This window comes from Procambarus clarkii, chromosome 85 (genome assembly GCF_040958095.1).
Source record: "Procambarus clarkii isolate CNS0578487 chromosome 85, FALCON_Pclarkii_2.0, whole genome shotgun sequence".
NCBI classification, from domain to species: domain Eukaryota; kingdom Metazoa; phylum Arthropoda; class Malacostraca; order Decapoda; family Cambaridae; genus Procambarus; species Procambarus clarkii.
Genome location: NC_091234.1, coordinates 22,228,455 through 22,242,570, shown reverse-complemented (window position 1 = coordinate 22,242,570; position 14,116 = coordinate 22,228,455). Strand labels below are relative to the sequence as shown.

The following is a 14,116-nucleotide window of genomic DNA, read 5'->3' as shown; positions in this document are numbered from 1 at the left end:
TATATATATATATATATATAAATATATATATATATATAATTTATATTAATAATGTAATAATTACGTTAATAAATATAATTGTATGTATACGTAATCACAAAATAAGCAAAATAAACGTTATCATTTACTGTCAACCTACTTTTGGACCACCCAATTAAATCATTGATGACAACAGTGAATTACAGTAAACCTAACATGAGAAAAGGGAAGAATCAGAGTAAACCTAATCCCAATATTTAATATACTGAGATATAGTGGCAAAATTGACCAGACTAGCCTGTTTAACCCCTGCACTGCGCACCTGGTTTTGGCAAAAACTTATTGGGGCAATTGTCAAGGACATATTCTTGTTTTTATAAATATTCAGGTAAATTTAATGTCAAAATGTTTCCAAACTCAACTATTTTCATTTAAAAACACTAAGAGTAATGAAAACATTAAAAAATATTAAAATATAGCCTAATTAAAAAAAAAAAGCACAACTCTCAGAGCGCCTAAAGGCGCTTTGCACAGCGCAGGGGTTAATATAAACAATAGAGTGAGATCCCACACAAAGAAACCAAAAATATAAGGAGAAACTGTATCACACTAATAGTAGCATGCAAGCAAAATTAAATATGGTGACTGACTACAATTACAGTTTTAAAAGCATATTAATTTAATTTACTGTGTCGGGGGACAGGAAGCCAGAGTGTATTAATACACGTTTGGGTTTTATCGTGGTCTTACCCTTAAGGCCGAATTACTGACCCCGCCCAGGATGCAACCCCACAACAAGCTGACTAACTCCTGAGTATCTACTCACTGCTAGGTAAACAGGTGCATTAGGAGAAAGGAAATGTGCCCAACCATTTCTGTCCCGCCCGGGATTTGAACCTGGATTCTCAATTGTGCATCAAGAACGAACCCGACTGTACTACCGGGACCCTTACATATAGTAAATATACAGTAAAACATTAGAGGGATGAGAATAAGTGCATTAGACAATTGAGAGCTACAATCCAAGAATTGGAACTCGATCCCTACAGGTAAAAGTAGGCAAGCAAAAATGGTTAAGTATCATTCGTTCGTTCGTTCGTTCGCACACACACACACACACTTTTCTTTGCTCAACAGTTCCCCATCAGGCATCCTTATATCAGATACTAAAAAAACAAAAATAAGTAGAACTTTACCAAGAGGTTTTCTGGTTTTATATCCCTATGAACTATTGACCTCTGGTGAAGGTAATCAAGAGCTGAGGTCAGGTCTCTCACCATAGAACTGGCATCTTGTTCTGTATAGCGTGTAGCACTGGCAATGGCATCAAAAAGGTCACCACCCTGTGGAACACAAACAGTTTACAATATGGTGGAACACAAACAGTTTACAATATGGTGGAACACAAACAGTTTACAATATGGTGGAACACAAACAGTTTACAATATGGTGGAACACAAACACTTTACAATATCTATCACTAAAAAGTATAAAACAATTGGCTATAGCAAAAAACTCTGGATTACTTTTGTTTACATAAACTTTTCATATTTTCATTAGAGAAAAAAAATTTACAATAATACTATATGTATTTCAGGTTACATTTATTCACTGTTTTTGTCAGTACCACCAATTTTCTAAAGAACCAGCATTGAATGTAATGCAACGCCATTTTCTGGATGAGTCCCAGAGGCTCCCTGGAGCTATCCAGGCTGAATGGACTGGCTGGGAGCCCAAATCTGCCAGTCGTCGAGGTAGTGGAAGTAGTAGAGCCACCTGACTGTGTCACTATCACATCAGTCTAAGAACTAGTGGCTGGATCGCCAGCGCGGTGGGTCTGGGTGCTCCCCGTTCCCCATCACTGGGAAGGGGGAAGCTGCGCAGACAGGTGGCATGACTCGTGTGACATCATGATTGATTGCTCATTTTCATTTGGGGAGTTCTGTCCACTCATTTGGCTACTTTTGTTGTTTTAACCAGAATATGGGTTTGTTTTAAGGCGCTTGCCTTTCTGTGTGCCTGTCCCGGTCGATGGCAGATATAGAATGCTCCAAATCACATGTGCATTTCTATTGGTCATTGCTCCTCGTGCCTCTCTGAGGGGGCTAGGTTCTGGCTCGTGGTCCCCGGTTGGCCTAGAACTCCATCTATACTGATGCCAAAGGTTAGAGATATCCATATCAACCTGGATAGTTCTGGGGAGCCAAAGGGGCTCCTCCCAGAAATTGCAAATACAGTGGAACCTCGATTAACGAGTGGCTCTATTAACGAGTTTTTCCAGTAACGAGCAAGCCACTTGCAGCAAATTTGTCTCTATTCACGAGCTCGCCTCTATTAACGAGCAAAACCACATGGTGCTTCCTAGCATCTCGCGGGTTCTCACAAATTCTCGGACGCCTCCGACGCCAGTGTTGTTGTTGTATCGCACACGACAAGCATCCCTCTGGATTTATTTGAGCTTTTCTTTGGGTTTTTAGTGGTTTTGCGACTACAATTTGTAACACACGATGTCTCCAAAGAAGCTGCTTGCTAAAGATAGTGTTGTCAAGAGGAAGAAAGACACAATTACTGTGGATTTGAAGAAGGAAATTATAGCAAAGCATGAGTGTGGTGTGGTGTCTGTGTGACTGATCTCACAAGGAAGTATGGCAGGTCTCGTCAACAATTTACACCATTAGTAAGAGAATGAGGAGGTAAGGGAGGATGCTGCCTCTTCCACTGAGATCAGGGAAGTGTTTGGAATGTTTGAAAAGGTGAACACATTCTTGGAAAAGCTGCCCTGATAAAGCAGTGACAACCCGGTGTGTGAAAATGTTTAATTAATTTATCACTTTGTGATAACACTTTATGAAAGTGTTATCACTTTCGCAGGTATATGTCGCTTGAACGTGACACACTTTTTTCTCTTGAATGCACCCAAACACCGCGCTCAAGCGTCATTTTAGCAAATATTTCTATAAAATCCAATTCTTATCCGATCGTCTTGGGGATTGTATACATGTTTGCCATGAAATTTCCGTTTTCTTTAATGACCACATTGCCTATTTGAGAAAACGGCATTGTATTGTATCTTCGTGGTAAGACTATTATAATGTTGACACGAGTGTAATCGACGTAGTTTTTTTATTTGGTGCTGATCTAACGCATCCTTGTGTGATATTTGAAATGAAATTTGGGTGAAATTCCCAAGAAGAGAGAGTCCGCCTGACTCAGAGGTGGATTCTCCTTCCACACCATAACCCCTCTCCTCCTTCCCACCTCCCCATCGTCTCCCTCCAACCAGCAACTACTCTTCATAAGGTAAAGTAAATATTAAAACACTACAACAAAGCATTTATATTTACATGTGCAGTATTATATTTACATAAAAAAAAGTCATACAAGTATGGATGTTTTTGGGAGTGGAACGGATTAAATTTATTTCCTTTATTTTAAATGGGGAAATTTGTTTCTTAACACTTTAGTGCGCGCGGCACTAGCTGGAAAAAAAAGCGGGTTGTGCGCGCGGCGTTCTGGGCGCTCAAGCGTAAACACAAAAAAGTTTATAATCTTTTCACGCTCCTAACATCAATTCTCGAGCTATGTTTTTCATTTTGGTATCAATGTGTTGGCAATAAAATTCTCTACAAGATCATATGCATAAAATGTCACCCAAGCATTTGGTATCCCACCACGAAGTAAATAAACACGAAGATGACTCGCCGTGACACGCAAACAGGAAGTAAATGTTCATACTCTTTCGTTTGTTGCCAGCCTCACAGTCATTCTACAGTGCTTATTTTGATATCACTGAACTCACAATAAAATTCCCCACCCAGACATATGCCTATCAATGTCTAATTATGTTCCGCACGAGTGTGGGAACTGGGCAAAGCGTTAGCCGTGATTTCAGCAGCAACGACACTGTTGTGATGCAGCGCTTTGAAAGTTTATACTTATTTCACTGTTCTGACATTATTTCTTGAGCTACGTATTTCATTTTTATAGCAATGTGTTCGCAATAGAAAGTTCTATAAGAACATGGGTAGAATTTGCCAACAGAGTGTTAAATAAATTTGCGGCGAATAAAATCTTACGCGTGTTTGTACCTGTGAGAGTAAAAAGTTTTTACTTTGCTCATGTTTTTTCAAGTTTATACTTGATTCACACCGTTTTTTTTGTTTGTATAGTGTTCGGAATAAAATTCTCTACACAGATATATGCATATAAATGTAGAATCATGATCGCGGCCAACACAAGAGTGTGTGGAGTGGGCGTACCCTCGTTGTGTCACCAACTCAATAGTCTCTCCTCTAAGTTACAATACATTGCCGTTTTCTCAAATAGGCACTGTGTCTATTAGAGAAAACGAAAATTTAATGGCAAACATATTCATACAAACCCCGAGTCGATTGAGTAGTAAATACCCAATATAAAACACGGTCCGTAAATTTACGTCGTGATCCGACAAGCGGTTAAGCAAAACGCCCGTAATTCTATGTCGAAAATCCAGAAAAGTGTTAAGAAGAGTTTTCCAGGTAACGAGCTCGGTGCCAAAACGGATTAAACTCGTTAATAGAGGTTCCACTGTACTAGTATAGCCATTCTTGGACCTTCACTGTAAGAATTCTGCTTATCCCAATGTCTGGCATATCTGGAAGGGGGGGGGGGGTGGTGGTCCTTCTCATATAATACGGCCAAGTGAGCTTAGACAGTACCAACACTTGATACAGATATTAGTGTTAGAGATTTTCTTGTATACTGGTGACAGTATGAATAAAAGTGATTATGCCTTTTTTGATCAGCCATTCATGCAGCAATAGATGCAATATATATAATCAGCCAATACATTAACACAATTAGAAATGCACCATGGCACCAAGGAGTCAAAATAGGACTTACGAGGACTTACCCTGACTAGTTCCATGACGAGGTAGAGATGATGTGAGGTATGGAATTCTTCAATTAAACTAACAATATTTGGATGACTAACCTGAAAAAAAGAATAATGCATCTATAAAATATTTATGCATTTCTGCATCAAATTATATATACTAGGGAGAACAAATATAAAAATTGTGTATGAATGAATTAACGAAAAAGGGTTAAGCTGGTGGATACCAAATCCATCAGTAGTTTCAAAACTTCATACAACAAAGAGCGTAAGTTTAAATATCTATGTGGTAATTACCCAAGTGTAGTTACAGGATGAGAGCAAAGCTCGTGGTGTCCCGTCTTCCCAGTACTCTTTGTTGTACAACACTTTGTAACTACTGATGGTTTTGGCCTCCACCACCTTCTCACCTAACTTGTTCCAACCGTCTACCACTCTGTTTGCAAAAGAAAACTTTCTAATATTTTTTTGGCCCCTTTGTTTTCTTAACTTGAATCTGTGTCCTCTTGTTCATTAAGGTGCTGGTTTCTGGAATTCCCCTTTGTCAATTTGGTCGACTGCTGTTAAAATTTTGTAAGTGGTGATCATATCTCCTCTTTTTCTTCTATTTTCTTGTTTTGGCATGTTTAACGCCTCAAGTATTTCCCCATAACTCTTGTTTTTCAGTTCCAGAAGTCATTTTGTAGCGTGCCATTGCACCTTTTCCAGTTTATGTGCTTCTTGAGATCTGGGCACCATACAACTGCTGCATAATCCAATTTTGATCTTACAAAAGTCATGAACAGTTTCTTTAATATTCCACCATCCATATAATTCAAAGCAAGTCTGAAGGTTCAGTCCCCGTGGCAAAGTGGTAACACACTCGTCTGGCATTTTGCGAGCGCTTTGGCCTGGGTCGTATCCTGGCCAGGGAAGATTAACTGGGCACCAATCCTTAACTATAGCCTCTGTTCACCCCAGCAGTGAATCGGTACCTGGATGTTAAACAACTTGATGGGTTGTAATCCGGGGAAAATTAAGGTTAAGGACTTGCCCAAGAAGCTGTGTGTGCTAGTGGCTGTTCAAAAATGCAAGAACTCTTGTATATATAAATAAATAGATAAAAAATAAATAAATAAAGAAGTTGGAAAGTGACGCATGCGCTCCTCTCACAATGTTCTTTACGTGTTCCTCTGGCGACAACTTGCTATCCAAAACTACCCCTAGGTCTCATTCGTTATTAGAGTTCTGTAATTTCTTTCCACATAATTTTTAAGTTGTGTGTGGTCTATTTTATCCGGTTTCACATTCCATAACATAGCATTTATTCACAGTGAATTCCATTTGCCACTTGACGCTCCAAGCACTTATTTTATCTAGATCAATCTGAAGGTCATTACAATCGTCTGCGTCTCCTATCTTCCCCAGTATCTTAGCATCATCCCCAAACATGTTCATATAATTCTGTATTCCTTCTGGTAGATCGTTTACGTAGTCGATGAACATTACTGGTGCAAGAACTGAACCCAGTGGTACTCTGCTAGTAAAGCTCCTCCAGTCAGATACATTGTCTCTGATTACTGCCCTCATCTGTCTATCAGTTAGAAAATTTTTCATCCATGTTAGAAGTCTCCCTGTCACCCCTCCAGCATGTTCCAGTTTCCAGAACAGCCTCTTGTGAGGGACTCTGTCAAAAGCCTTTTTTAGGTCTAGATGGACACAGTCAACCCAACCACCTCTTTCCTGTAGTATCTCTGTGGCTCTATCATAAAACAAAAACTAAGTAGATTTGTTACACAGGATCTCTCCGTTTGAAAATTATACTGTTTGTGTTATTATGTCATTACTCTCTAGGTGTTCAACCTATTTGGTTTTTAATAATTTTTTTTGTGTTTTGACTACTATGCTTGTTATTAATATGGGTCTTCTCTGCTACCATTTTGTTGATTGGAACTATGTTTACCTTTTTCCATACATCTGCTAAGGTTCAAGGATGTCTGGAATATCAACTGGAGTGGAATGCTCAGCTCAATTGCACATTCTTGCAGCATCCCAGTTGAAATTTGGTCCAGCGGCTTTATTTCATCCCAGCCTCTTGAGTATTTTTTTTCACTTCGTCTTGAGATACCTCTATGTATTCTATCTGTGTTTCTGGAATCGGCATTGTGTCTGGGGTGTCTGAAAACCTCATTTTGAACAAACACTCTATGGAACTGTTAATTTAGTGTTTTGCACATTTCATATTCATTTTCTGTGAATCTGTTCACATTTTCAATCTCTTGATTTTATCCTTTACATATAGCTTGCTTTTAATGAATTTTTGTTAAGTTCCCCATAGTGTCCTCTCTTGAAAACAAGTTTATCAACTGTTTCAATGTCCCGATTCTCTTCTAGATTACATCACAAAGCATATTTAATTTCCAACAGGACAATCATTCTTTCCCAAGGGAGGAAGGTACTGAATACCAAATATCCTGGTGAACATTAAATCTAGTAGTGATAGAACATCCCCTTCCCTCCTCCTTGTGGCCTGCTTGATGTGTTAATACATGAATGTCTCCAAAATGAGGTTTACAAATCTGCCTATCCAAATGTCCTCCATTCATTTTTTCATAGGCCTTGCAGTCTATTGTTTTCAAGTTGAAGTCCCCCAGTACCAACAATTGTGATTTATCTTTACCTGCTCTTACTATAATCTCTCTCAAGACCATTATGAGGCCCCCCCCTTGTTTGACATCTAGTTCTTCCTTTATCAATGTGTTGCTTGCTGTTGGGCTGTAGGCATTTATATTAATCAGTTTATTATCCCGATTCCAAACCTACAATGCCATTCTGTCAACTTCTCGTGGGTTGTTGACAGAATGTAAGCTGTATGGGCTTAACACTCTTACCTTCAGGTGTTCTTTCACCAGCACAGCCACTCCTTCCATCTTCCTAGTTTTCCTGTCATGTCTCCAAACTGAGTAGCCCCTTGGGAACGCGACCTCATTGAAAATATTTTCTTCAATTTTCATCTGTTAATGCGACAATACTGTAGCCGGGGCCTTTAAGCTGAATTCAATCTTTTAGGTCACTCTGTGTTGGTATATAAAATTTTCAGGAGCATGTTCCATTTCTCTTTGTCTTTTACTCCCACTTAATCTAATGATTTTGTTGGTTTATTTCACACCCCAATCAGAAGGGGCAAACCCGAGAGCTGCCCAAACCACATCCCCGGCTAAACCCTAACCCTCAGATGTTTCAAGGCTGGTAAAAGGTGAGGAGGATCAGAGGAAGGGCAAGCCATGTCAAAGGGGAAGGAAGAGTAGGTGCAGATGAAGCTAAGGTTGAATTAACCAGAATTAACCACTGGCTGCCTTCCTCCCTCCTCCCAAACAAGTGGGAAGGAGGGGCAAATGAGCTTGATCTAGTTTCCATAAAATTTTGATTGATTGTTTACATAGTTTGGGGAGTTCTTTAGATGGTTCTGAAGGCTGCGATCTCATCTGAAGCCAGCAGTGGTCTGTTTTGATTCAGACTTTCTGGGCGACTCTCTCAGTGGGGCATAAACGAATAACTAAGTAATTAACACTTTCGCGCTCTCGGCGCTCAAAAAAAAACAATACCCCAGATGCTTTCGGCACTTCGCGCGCCTACGCGGTAAGACCGAAAAAGTGTACACTCTTTTGACTGTCCTGACAATAATTGAAGACGCACGTATTTAAATTTGGTATCACTGTGTTCGCAAGAAATTGTCTATAAGAGCATACCTATAAAATGCCGCCCAAGCATAAGGAGTATCAACACCAAATAAAAAACTATGCAGATCACTCACCGAGAGCGCCAAACAGCAACAAAATGTTTCCACTCTCTTAATGGTTGCGAAGCCTACAGTTGTCCTACATCGCTAATTTTGGTATCATTGGAATCGCAATAAAATTCTCTACACGGACATATGCATATGAATGTTTAATATAGGTAATTGCCCACCCGCAAGAGTGTGTGAAGTGGAGAGTAGTTAGCCGCGAGCGCACTGGCGAAAACACAGGGGGGAAATCATGCTTGGAAAGTTTATACATTTATACGTTTCCTGACCCTACTTTTCTATGTACGTATTTCTTTTTTATACCAATGTGTTCGCAATAAAATTTTCTATAAGATGAAATGTATAACATTTGTACAAAGCATGTGTAAGAGAAGCGCCAAATATAGAACCACGTCGCTCAGTATGCGTTCGCGGCAGAAACGAACGCATTGTTTTTGTTCGTTTGATGTTTGTCACGTTTATACTTGTTGAAACATTTTATAATTTGTATGACAGTGATCGCAGTAAAATTCCCTACACAGACATATACATAACACATACAAATATTTCCCACGTGTTGGATATATCAACGGCTAAAGGGAACCCACTGCCACACGCCCGCCACACCCAGAGCCACACCCCCAAACATACTTTGTGTTTTTTTTTTTTTACTCATAGAAGTTTATGTGATATAATATTCATTCTGGTACCAAAAAGTTCGCAAATAAATTCTCTACAAAACGTATATAATCTGAGAGTATCCCCATCCATTTCGGTTAAAAAATGGAATTTATAGAAATATTTTTTCGATGGACGAGAAAAGTAGGCTGTTATGCGGAATCGTAAGAAAAAACGGCGACGAGTTATCTCTAATCTAAAGCGCGAAAGTGTTAAATAAATAAATATATGCCACTGCTTCCTGTGCCTCTGTGAGGATGGGGGACCCAAGTTGTGGCGCTGGTGCCTGGTAGGCCATACAACTTCTCGACTAATGGGACCCAGTAGTGTGGCACCAGACGTAGTAGCTTCAGGGAGGCACAAGGGGCTTTCCCAGAAAAATTACCTACACTGGGAAAACATAAGGCAGTAAGATAGAAGAATTACTATGTGAGGCATTACACACACACACAAGTACCTTCAACTGCATCACAGTAGTCTTTGACTGTCCTTTACCACGTATAACAAGGACTATTCTGTCTCCTACAATTATTATTATTATTATGTGATGTTTGAGGCTATCAACCCAACACTAGGAAGGGCAATCGGAGCACACACTCCTTTCCTACTCCTATCATTCTCTTTCACTTCTGTTCTTATAATTATTGCCCAATTCTATTTCTCATTATTATTTCCCCCTAAGCTTTTCCTACCATAAACCAAACATATCAGTCATTATCACCTAAAACAAAAAATTCCCCGTTTAAATTCTCTTTTAGTTTCCTCGCTTACTTCCCACATATTCCACACAGCCATGGAAGCCTGTTTACTTTCTTATAGGTTCATAGCAGAAGCGATCCCTAGATCCAGAGCCAACTTTATTATTCACGGAGAGGATTTTAAAAAGGAAAGACCCATGCAAAATCACTCCACCCCTTTAATTAGAGGAAGTACTTGTAACAATATCCCATTCTTTAGTCTGAGAACTAGCTCATCAAGTTCTCTTAGGGTACATATATATTATGTCAAGCCTATATTTGTCCATATTTCTTTGATTTACTTAAAATATTTTAGTGCATTTCTGCACTCAATTTCAACATTTTACGTGAAGAAGTACGCACTCGTCAGAAAATTATGCAGATTGTATGCAGCAAAGACAATTAATGCAACAAAAACAATTTTAAAATAACTACTAGACAAATGTGCAATATGTACAGGGATTATTCAAAGATAACTCTTGTAATGTAAGACATTAAGTCTACAAATGTTTGCTCTACTTTACCTTTCTTGTAATGTAAGACATTAAGTCTACAAATGTTTGCTCTACTTTACCTTATCTGTAACTACAGTATCATAAAATAATAAAATATTGATGGAGTTTATTATGTTGGAAAAGGCTCTCGGAAACATTCATACCTGTTCCATTACACAACTGACATGTGTACAATCATCACTTTTTGCATTCCTATGGGCTCAATAACCTGTTTCTCTCTGATCAAATTTCAGAGTTTCTCTGAAATTTGAAATCTTTCAAATTTAACCTGTTTCTCTCTCCTCTAGCTTTCAACAGCCCGTCCAGACAACACGCTCCTTACAATAAACCAGTTTTTTATTATAAATTAAATTCCCTTTCAACGAGCCTATGAATCATCCAATGTAATTTCTCTTCAGTATTGTGTGACACAGATACTGAACACATTAGCACTATGATTATAGAAAAACATGTGGTCTCTACTCTGACAATAAATGTTATGAAGATGCTAAAATGTCTTCCCTTTCGAAATACCAAAAATTTATATTTTTAATTATTTTTTAATTTTTCGTGTTTTTGGAGCACAGTGCATTTAGGTTATTAGGGGACCAGCCAAAACATCAGGGAACCATCCGGAGATCACGCCCGCCAAACACACACCGAAACTACGACGTTGGTACAACGTTCGAACAAGTTTTAACACCTCCTAACCAGTTATAACAACCAATATAACAAGTTGTAACAACGTTCTAATATGTCATAAACACGTTAAGCCAAGATGTAACAACTTTATTACTAGTTATAACAAGCGGAAAATAGAGACAGTTTCGGTTTGTGTTTCCAGGGCGCTGGCCAAGCACTTGCCATTAAAAACAATAATTGCTCTGCTTGTAAATATTTCCAATATTCTTTGCAAATTATCGGCCAGAAAGGTCTGAAAATTATGTTCGTTTTCTTTTTATTGTGATAGTGGTAATGTGTGTGTACACTCTCATATCTATATTTGTATTTATCCAAGAAAAATACATGAGGAATGTTGAAAGATTTAGGACAGTGTTGAAATTTTCATATAGATTTGTATATTCAGTACCATTATGCATGAATTATTATAAAAACAAATGTTGTATGGCATCTATACTCTACCAAATTCTTTAACAAAAATATTGACTCCAAATTTATAGTTATAACTCAAAAACTAACATAAAAAATGTAAAGAGTATAAACCTTTCAGGAGTCCCTAAGCGAGACCCTGAGATGCCCAGAACGTTAACAGACAGGAACGGGCCGACAGTCCGAAACATTAGTTAAGAACATTCATATGAACTAGTTCAGTGCATAAAAAGTAAAACTTACCCTTCGAAGTATAGAAACTTCGCTCTCAATCATATGTTCCTTCCCACGGCATTTAGTCTTGTCTATTATTTTTAGCGCATACTCTTCTTTTGTCTGTCTGCAAACACAACCTCGTACCACCGCAAAATTTCCATCACCAAGGATGCGGCCCACTGAATATCTAGGATAATTTTGTACAGTATATATTAGCCAAGTAGTATATATATATATTTTCTTTTGGCATGCTTATTTACAACCTTACATATCCTGCTATTTTGGGTGAGGAGGTGCTTCGGTTTTTAATGGGAAGATGAAAAAACTACCGTTGAATGTAATGAAATGCCATTTTCTGGGCGAGTCCCAGAGGCTCCCTGAAGCTATCATATACTTATCAGTGCCATACTGTCAGGTGCCATGAGTCGCGGACTTCTTATTAGCCTACCGGTGACCATGAGCCAGAACCTGGTTCCCTCTGATAGGCGCAGGGAGCGATGGCCTACATAAACTTTACATTTAAAGGGTAATCATACTTGCCACCACCACCAGGAAAGCACCCAGAAAACTGGGTGAACCCAAACAAAAAAGTGCGACCGCAGCCTGAAAACTCCCAAAAGATCTTTCCCAGCAATAAAGACACTACCACCGGCTAACCATCCCCCCCTCTTTGGGAAGAGGGGAGAAGGGAAGCGTACTGGGTCAGCCGGCTCCCACCAACCTCAGTTTAAAGCTGATGAACCACACCGATGGCATTTTATTACATTCAATGCTGTTTTCTGGGGGAAAACCCCATGAGCTCCCTGAGGCTAACTTCCCACAGAGAAGAAGAAAAAATGGGCACACACTAGGGAGGTGGTAGCACCGCAGGTATCAACCCGAAGAAGAGATAGGCGGCCGTGACACCCCCCCCCCCCAAAAAGCAACACAAGGCCGCCTGAAAAACCCGGAACGGTAACAAGATATCAGGCCGCAAGACCCCTTTCGCCAAGCAAAACCCTTGTGCCCAAATATCAGCCCAAGACATAAGCGAAAACAACTGCAAGACCAGCATACATATAGATAGCATGAGCATGACGGTAGACCACAGTCTGGCTAGACTGAACAACACTGTGGATGACCTGACCCACACGAGCCCTGAAACAGGTAACTAGGGAAACCGGAACAACCCACAAAGCACCCACCAAAGAAGAACCAGTGGCATGAAGGTAGCGGCATAAAGCCACCACGAGACAAAGTGCTCTATGAACCTCTGGCCAAACCAATCAAGCATCCACAACCTAAGAATCCCTTCGGAAGCCAGCCGACACAGTCTTCACCAGGTAAGGAGCCGACTGCAACCGAACATCCAGGGCCAAGTTATAAAGACCCCATCAACAGAGGAGAGCATGAAGTACGCCCATCTGACAACTTGAGGCTAAAGAAGCAAAAGACCGACACAGTCTTCACCAGGTAAGGAGCCGACTGCAACCGAACATCCAGGGCCAAGTTATAAAGACCCCATCAACAGAGGAGAGCATGAAGTACGCCCATCTGACAACTTGAGGCTAAAGAAGCAAAAGACCGACACAGTCTTCACCAGGTAAGGAGCCGACTGCAACCGAACATCCAGGGCCAAGTTATAAAGACCCCATCAACAGAGGAGAGCATGAAGTACGCCCATCTGACAACTTGAGGCTAAAGAAGCAAAAGAGCCACCAAAAACAATCCAGGACCAATGGAAAACATTGGAAAACAAGCAAGAGAGAGAAAAGAAGGAACCTGGCCAGAGTCCAGCCAGGCAGGCTCAGGCGGTGCATGAGCAGACCGGAGGTGAAACAGAGTGAAAGAAGCATGCAAAACTAGGCAAAGGACTCGGCAACCCCACACGCAAGCAGGAGCTTGCACCCAAGAAAGAGCCAGAAAAAAAAAGACAAAACAACCCGCCAGAACCAAAGAACAACGACAAAGGTATATAAAATGGCAAAAGACTGCCAAGAGCTCATATTATCGCAAGAACCTACAGGTGGGGCACCTTTAACAAGCCACCTGATCATCACAGAGACGGTACCTTGATACTTGCTTGATGGGGTTCTGCAAGTTCTTCTATTCCCTAAGCCTGGCCTGAGGCCAGGTTTGACTTATGAGAGCTTGGTCCAACAGGCTGTTGCTTGAAGCTGCCAGCAGGACCACATATCCACCACAGGATATGTGGGCCTGCGGGCTGCTCCAAGCAACAGCCTGTTAGACCAAGCTCTCACAAGTGATCCATCCAAGTCACACACCA

The 14,116-nt window shown here is 40.1% G+C and overlaps 1 protein-coding gene across 7 annotated transcripts in view; it reads right to left on the bottom strand.

Annotated features, from left to right (window-relative positions):
• Nucleotides 1–14,116, bottom strand: part of LOC123746735 (serine/threonine-protein kinase DCLK1) — a 224,286-nt gene that overhangs the window by 59,986 nt on the left and 150,184 nt on the right. For 5 of the 7 annotated variants that reach the window (XM_045728486.2, XM_069316827.1, XM_045728485.2 and 2 more), the window contains exons 6-8: nt 11,878–12,037; nt 4,871–4,951; nt 1,176–1,322 (exon numbers count right to left, since the gene is read on the bottom strand). In XM_045728486.2, the coding sequence (XP_045584442.2) occupies nt 1,176–1,322; nt 4,871–4,951; nt 11,878–12,037 (388 nt within the window). The remainder of the gene's footprint in view (nt 1–1,175; nt 1,323–4,870; nt 4,952–11,877; nt 12,038–14,116) is intronic. The other 2 variants (XM_045728487.2, XM_069316829.1) reach the window with 1 other exon arrangement.